General features: G+C 43.1%; 1 protein-coding gene across 1 annotated transcript; it reads right to left on the reverse strand.

Annotated features, from left to right (window-relative positions):
* LOC131893045 (uncharacterized) lies at window positions 1-1,556 on the reverse strand (the record flags this gene model as incomplete). Its single annotated transcript, XM_059242965.1, is given in 1 exon segment — window positions 1-1,556. A coding segment is annotated over 1 exon segment (1,186 nt), but the record flags the coding sequence as incomplete, so codon positions are not given.
* Between the last annotated feature and the right edge of the window lie 5,957 nt (window positions 1,557-7,513).

The raw sequence follows: 7,513 nt of genomic DNA on the forward strand, positions 1-7,513 counted from the left end.
GTTCAGAGGCAATTGTGGGTGGACCCACTCTGACCGTCTGAAGTTTCAGCCACGCCTGGAACTGATCATGACACTCGACCATTCCTTCTTTCCATTCTGGCAGGGAATCACCAGCCTTTGACGCAGCTTCCCACTTCAAGCGATACTCTTGCTTCTTGGCCATTTTGTAACCTTTCCATTGGGCCTGGGCCTCTAATGACATTGAGGTCACGAAAGTTCTCATTAGGGCAAAGTCGTACATGCCAACTTGGGCCCTCTCGAACACGTCCCTCATATTGTGCAGCGCATTGAAGGCGTGGCCTATGGCCTCTGCATGCTCTGGTTGAGAAACGTGAGGAGCAACTGCGCTAGCAATGTAAGAGCCGGCCAACTCAATCGGATCTTCAAATTTGTCCAGAAGATCCTGCATAGCAGCGTCGTACGAGTTGACCGACTCGCAAGAATACTTAGACACCATGACGTGGGCCGGGCCCACCAAACTGTCCTTCAGCTTCTGGAACAACGTTATTGAATTGTAGCCACGAAGAGTCTTCATTTCATTCACAAGGTTCACCCAAGACGACTTCCAATTCGAAAAGTTCTGGAGTACGCTCTGCTTGCGGAGATCACCACCGAATCGTTTGCCGATGAGCTTGGTCGCATCGAATTGGACCATGGTCATGGCGTTCCGACTGACAGTCGTATCAGAGTCCTCCTTTGGCTCCTTCATAGCGGGCCTCATGGTCCGCTCATAATCAAGAAGGGCCGCCAAGTGAGAAAACTTGTCAGCTAAATCCGAAAACGTCTCTGTGAGCGGGTCTGGAGACGGCTTGAACCACGACTGGGTGACGTCTTGGAAACATGACTCCAGATTAGGCAGCCGACTAGTTTTCATGGCGTCGATTGTGGCAGAGGCTTGAAAAAATTCAATCCGGGCAGTTAGATCAGACCCCTCCTTGTTCTGCAGGACTAGGATGACGCGACGAAGGCTATCCAAGGTTCTTTGACACAAGGCGACCTCATCCTTGAACCCCTTTTCAGCCACACGCCTGACCGGAATTGAATACGCTGCCTCTTGCAGCTTGAGGGCCAACATCGCCTTGATTTGGTCGGCAGAGGCCAGCGGGTTTTCTTGGCAAATCGCATCCTGCCATATTGGCCCGACGATTTCCAACTCCGCCTGGCTCGCGTATAACTCGTTCGTCATCTCAACTTGATTGAAATTGAACACAGCGTCTTGGCCTACCTCCACTTCTTACGTAGCAAGTGGCTCGAAGGATTGAGGGGCCGAACGCTCGTCGTTTGGGTCTAACGGTGGGTTTTGGTCGGAATTGGCCATAATTAGAACACAATCTGAAAATGATCAATTGGAAAGATAAGCTTTCAGAAGAGACAAATTCCGAATTCAAGCTGAGATTCCAAATACCATCAATCAGAAACGAATATCTTCAAAACTGGGGATCTCACTCAGAGTACAAAAAAGGTAGCCCCTATTTAGGCAATGGCCTCGGCTCTAACTGAACAGTTCTTATTCACAACTTTGTTCTGACTCAGCCCTCCGGCTTGCGCCCTAGGTGACGTAGCTTGACAACCTGATACTCCAGACTCAAAAGCAGATTCTCAACTCTGAGCTAAGGAAATGGGTTTTCAAAGTCAAACAAACTGTTCCCAGCAAAAGACTCCCAAGACCCTTGCTTATTCTAGAATTTGGTTTGACGGTTTTACTGGTCCTCTGGAAGTTTCAGAACTTCAGAGAACAAATCTAGAACACCTGAACAGCTCTTCCTTACTAACCAACAGGGTTGGGTCCAAGCGCAACGCTTATTCTAGACCCCCAGAGTAACGGTAAGAGCACGCCCTTCCGTTCAACAGGAGCGGCGCTTTTGAACAGTGATAAATTATTTCGCTTCACAAGTCGAATTGTCCCTTTCCAGAAGGGTTCACCCCCTTGATTCACGAAGTACTGTAATCAGATATCCTAAATCCGAGAATATCTCAGCAATCCAAGCCCGCAGAATAAATCGCCACAAGTGCTAGCCGCAATCCGGCTCGAAGGACCATGTATTGATTTACCCCTACTTGCTCAGATTTACTAAGATAACCGGGACTAGACTGATATATTTATTTGGATACGATAGGTAGTTCAATAAAGACAAACGTACGTGTTTGAGGATGACTCTACGACTCATTGATAGTGCGATAGAGTGAGCTTTATTTATAGGCAAAACTGTGTTCTCGAGCTTGTTCCGGAAAGTTGGCGCCAAACCCCCGTTGAGTAGACACACTGAAGAGGCCAGTACCGGCTGGCTTAGGCACCGATTGATACTCACTATGTAGATCTTTGGATAGCTCCCATCATAAACATCACGATTACGACAAAAGCCTTTGATAAAGTTGATCATGGCCTTTTGTTGAATAGACTCCATGAGATTGGGATCCAAGGCAACTTTCTCAATTGGCTAAGAAGTTTCATTTGTGGTAGGAAACAATTAGTTAAGGTTGAGGGATCCCTTAGTGACATACATGATGTTAAGTCTGGTGTCTCTCAGGGCTCCATTTTGGGTCCTCTCCTTTTCATTATACTCGTTGCCCCGCTTCAAAAGCTTAGTATTACTGCCAGTCTCTCTTCTCATGCTGACGATACAAGGTTAGTTTCTGGTAGGAATGGCCAAGATTCAACTAGCCTTGCAAAGGATCTAGAAATAATCTATTCTTGGGTTACTAAGAGTAATATGGCCCTGAACGGAATGAAATTCCGCTCAATCAACTCCTTTAAAATTCCTCATTGCTCCGCTTCAGAGGCTTGATAGTAGTAATGTCAGTATCTCTTCTTATACTGATGATTCAAAATTGGTATTTGGTAGGAATGGTCAGAACTCTGGTTGTCTGTTAGAGGTCCTAGACCAAATCTACTCCTGGATTGCTGCAAGTAACATGGCACTGAATGGAATGAAATTCCGCTCAATGACCTTTGGGTTGACGCCATGAGACACTTCACTGTTAGATGATGAAGGTAAGGACATTGAGCAGGTCTCATCCATGAAGTACAGTGCCAATCAGCAAAACGTAAAGTGATTTAATTACCCTAATTTTGTAATTAAGTCTTGAATTTCCTGCTAAAAAATTACTTGCGCGGGAATGCATCAAAGAACCACAATTTTTGTTTTTGGTTCAACTTTGTAAGTTCAAACGCCGCCGAGATGGAAGCCTTGCGGTAGCGGTCTGAGATTTGCTTGACGCGCAAGTCAATCTCAAAATGATCGTGGACATTGTGGGCTGCTCCGAGAACCTCGTGTACAAAATAAAGCGGATGAAAAAGAATGGCGAGAGTTTGGCAAGGAAACCAGGGAGTGGAGGACACAATAAAAGAGGTCCGACGAGTTCCTGATGAACGTGGTCTCCGCGATTGCCGCCGATGGCAACAGCAGCATCTCTGATATCGCCAAGGAGCTCGCCGTGAGCCCGTCCACCGTCAGCAGGTCCATTGGGGATCTTGGAGCACGCTCCTATGTCAGAACAAGACGTCAACTTCTGACTGAGGCCTCCAAGGACAAAAGGGTGGAGAAGGGGACCAAGATCTTGAGCTGGCTGAAGAGAAACGGATCCACAGTCTGGATCTTCTCCGACAAGAAGAACTGGAATGTGGATCAAACCAGAAACAGCCAGAACGTCCGCTTCCTGGCCTACTGTGTTGACGAGGTCCCTCTCATCAATGCCACGAAGTACCCGGCCTCGGCCATGATGCTCGGCGTGGTCGCGTCGGACGGGAAGAGGATGCCCCTTACTGGTTCCCGAAGGGCCTCAAGGTGGGGACCAAGGAGTACCTGGACGTCCTAATCAATGTTGTCAAGCATTGGCTTGATGCCAACTATCCAGACACTCCTTGTGTGTGGCAGCAGGACTCGGCGCACAAGTCCAAGGTGACCCAGGAGTGGTGTAAGGACAATTTTCCAGCTTTCTGGCCCTGGACGATCTGGCCGCCGTCCAGCCCGGATCTGAATCCGTTGGACTATGGCGTTTGGGGCGAAGTGGAGAGGAAGGCCTGCAAGACCTCTCACCGGAGCGTGGACGACCAGAAGGCCTCCGTGGAGCGTGAGTGGGCCAACATGTCCGAGGACTTCGTCAAGAAGACATGCAAGGCCTTCAGGCCCAGGCTGGAGGCCATGATCCGCGCAAGAGGTGGCCATTTCGAAAAATAAAGCTGTGAAACATCTATGATTAAGTACAAAAAATTCAAATAAATCCATAGCTTCCTTCTTCATGGACTTGATGTAGTTTGACACGCCCACTTTACTTTACTTTTTGCTTATTGGCACTGTATTTAGGTGTAGTCCTCCAAGATAATGGAAAGTTCGATGAGCATATCCAGTTGAAAGTTGGTAAAGCTTTTCAAACATGTGGTTGGATATATCGCACGTTTAAATCCAGAGATAGTGTCACGATGCTAACTCTGTACAAGTCAATTGTTCACCCGCATCTTGAATATGCCTCTCCCATTTGGGCTCCATCTTAATGCCCCTCCTTTTCATTATATTCGTTGCCCCGCTTCAAAAGCTTAGTATCACTGCCAGTCTCTCTTCTTATGCTGACCATACAAAGTTAGTTACTGGTAGGAATGGCCAAGATTCAACTAGCCTTGCAAAGGATCTAGAAATAATCTATTCTTGGGTTATTAAGTGTAATATGGCCCTGAACGGAATGAAATTCCGCTCAATGACCTTCAGGTCAACTCTTTTAAATACTCCACTCGTATTAATGGAGGCACGTATATTGAGCAGGTCTCATCTATGAAAGATTTAGGTGTAGTCCTCCAAAATAATGGAAAGTTCGATGAGCATATCCAGTTGAAGGTGGGTAAAGCTTTTCAAATGTGTGGTTGGATTTATCGCACGTTAAAGTCCAGAGATAGTATCACGATGCTTACTCTGTACAAGTCGATTGTTTACCCGCATCTTGAATCAGGTTTGCAAAAGCTCGAGCAGATACAAAGATGTTTTACTAGGAACATTGAGGATATGAGAGAGCACTCGTATTGGGAGAAGTTAGAAAGGTTGGGATCGTCCAGTATTCAGAGAAGGTGCGAAAGGTTGGATACCAGAACTGAGTTCAAAGGTCTCTGGATCCCAAAACCAACTATATCTGCCCAATAGGGAACCATACATTGACAGTTAAAAGATGGAACTATTCTATAGAGTTTGGAATAATTTTATATCAAGGTTGCGAGATTACTGTCGCCCAATTAGCGAGGAAAGGACCACCCCCTCAACTCCACGTATGGGCGTATTGCCATAAAAACTATTTTATCAAGTGTTATGCTGATAACCAACTAGAGCAGAGAGCTACTCTCATGAGAATCAAACTCTATTCAGCAAAACTAACGAAGACGTGAATAACCTCCATTATACCGACGATCCTCACCAGAACGACGAAGATCCGCATGGCAATGAGTCTCAAATCGAACAAAAAATGTTGGTTGTATGTCGAGCAAAAGTTTGAAATAGTTTTACTAACCGGTTTTCTTCCCAATCGCTCGCTTCAGGTCTTTCGCACATCCGAACCCTCAAACTTCTGAAATTTCTACTCGACGAAGAAACAACACATTTTGTCGGAGCCTAGACTGGTAACTAATAACAATTATAAGTTTTAACGAATTGTGCTCACCCATTATCGAAAGCCATACCATATATACGTATATTAAATCAACTGTAGGTTTCCCACTCATGAATTGAGAGCCTGATGGTCCCAAAAAATAACATATTCTGTACATTTTTAGACGCTTTTTATCGGGCGCAAGTAGTTGAAATGACGATGAAGGAAGCAAGTAGCCAAAAGCAGAAGGGCACGGGATCAGATCAAAGGAATTGTTCCAGCTTGAACTATGACTTCTGATGTTTATGACGAGTAAATCCTCTAGTCTTGGAGAAAAAAAACCAAAAAAAGATTTGATTATACGTTTTATGGTGGACGTCAATGGACTTTAATTTACCATTTTAGTATTTCGATTCATTTGGTGGAGTTACATATGCTAAGGTTGGCGTCGTCCATGCCACAACTAGATTCTTGTTTGCAAGTGAATGAAGTACTAACATCGCTCTCCGTATATATAAGATGCATTAGTTACCTGAAAGATAACAAGCTTATTGTTCCAGTTTTGGTCCACTAGCACTTGCTATTAAATCTTGATTGGGTTAAGTACGGTTAAAATCCTGAATCCCAAAGCAAATCAAGTATTTTAGCCTTAAGTGTGATAGATCATTAGGGATCGAAAACAGAGTTTTTTTAAAGGTTAGATTAAGTTTTAAACTATTCTGATCATTTTTAAACAAAAACTCTTTATCGAATTATAATATAAGGCCATAAGTATCTAAAACCGACAATTTTTGGGAATATTTAAGATTCTAAATCATTTTCTTGAATGGCATTTCCCGAAAAAAACGAAGGATCTTTTCTTAAGAACGCATATTTTGGTTGGCATTGATAAGTAACTGAAGATGTATAGTATTTATTCTGCACTATGCGGTAAGTTTAGATTGTCAAACAATGATGGTATTGATTTTAGATACCATTCATGATTTAATAATACTTCAACTGTGAACCTTGCTTAGAAGTTGCTGATATGAGTCTGCTTTGAAATTTCTATTTTTTGTTGATATCAAGACAAGACTCAATCCAAAGGGCAACAAGTTAGTGAAAAATAATAATGAAACATATTTTGCCCTGAAAATTAGCAATATATTTGAATTACCAAACAAATTATAACTTTTTTTTTCACCATCTTATTGTTCATTGATATGTTCTTCAAAATTATTTTAGCTTATTTTCACAACCTAGAAACAAACTATGTCTAGGTAAATCATAATCTATTTTTGCAACACCTTCATATGAAATTTGGTAAGTGTTAACCTCCTCAAGAACCAAAATGAAATATCCTGAATGAGTATTAAAATAGCTGTAACTTGTCCACATTTTGTGCCCACCGTTATCATTGGCCACTAAAATAGCCTTCCACCCTCAAGGTTACAGGTTTTATAAAGTTTTTGAATTCTCGCCAGGTCTTTCAGAGAGTGTCGAAACAGACAGGTCCCAAGCCGATTTTGATTTTTGTAGAAGCTCTTTAGTAGATGGCTTAATGGAAACGTGGAGAAAACTTCTGTCATTTTAGGGTAAAACATGCACCTTTTTACATTCATTATTAAATGCCCATTATTTTTCATCGTAAAACAAACGGATTTTTTAGGTTCGCATGATACACTGGTCTTTTTACCCCGCTTTCACTTGTTGCCCCAATTCTTGCCAAAATGGATGTCCTTACTAAGACCTTGAACATTGAAAATGCAAAATACAAGCTGACTTCACTCTCTGAAATGAAGCACATAAAAAGCTGTTCAATACTCGGATGGGGTTAATTGAAAACGTCTGAAAAATGATAACGAGCTTGTTTGTTGAACCATGTGAAGTGTATAGTTTTTAAGATAAGTTTGGTAATTTTGACAAACAACTTGAATTAGTTTCGGCTCTCAAGTGCGAATAACGT

The sequence above is a fragment of the Tigriopus californicus genome, chromosome 2, assembly GCF_007210705.1.
Source record: "Tigriopus californicus strain San Diego chromosome 2, Tcal_SD_v2.1, whole genome shotgun sequence".
In the NCBI taxonomy this organism is placed as follows: domain Eukaryota; kingdom Metazoa; phylum Arthropoda; class Copepoda; order Harpacticoida; family Harpacticidae; genus Tigriopus; species Tigriopus californicus.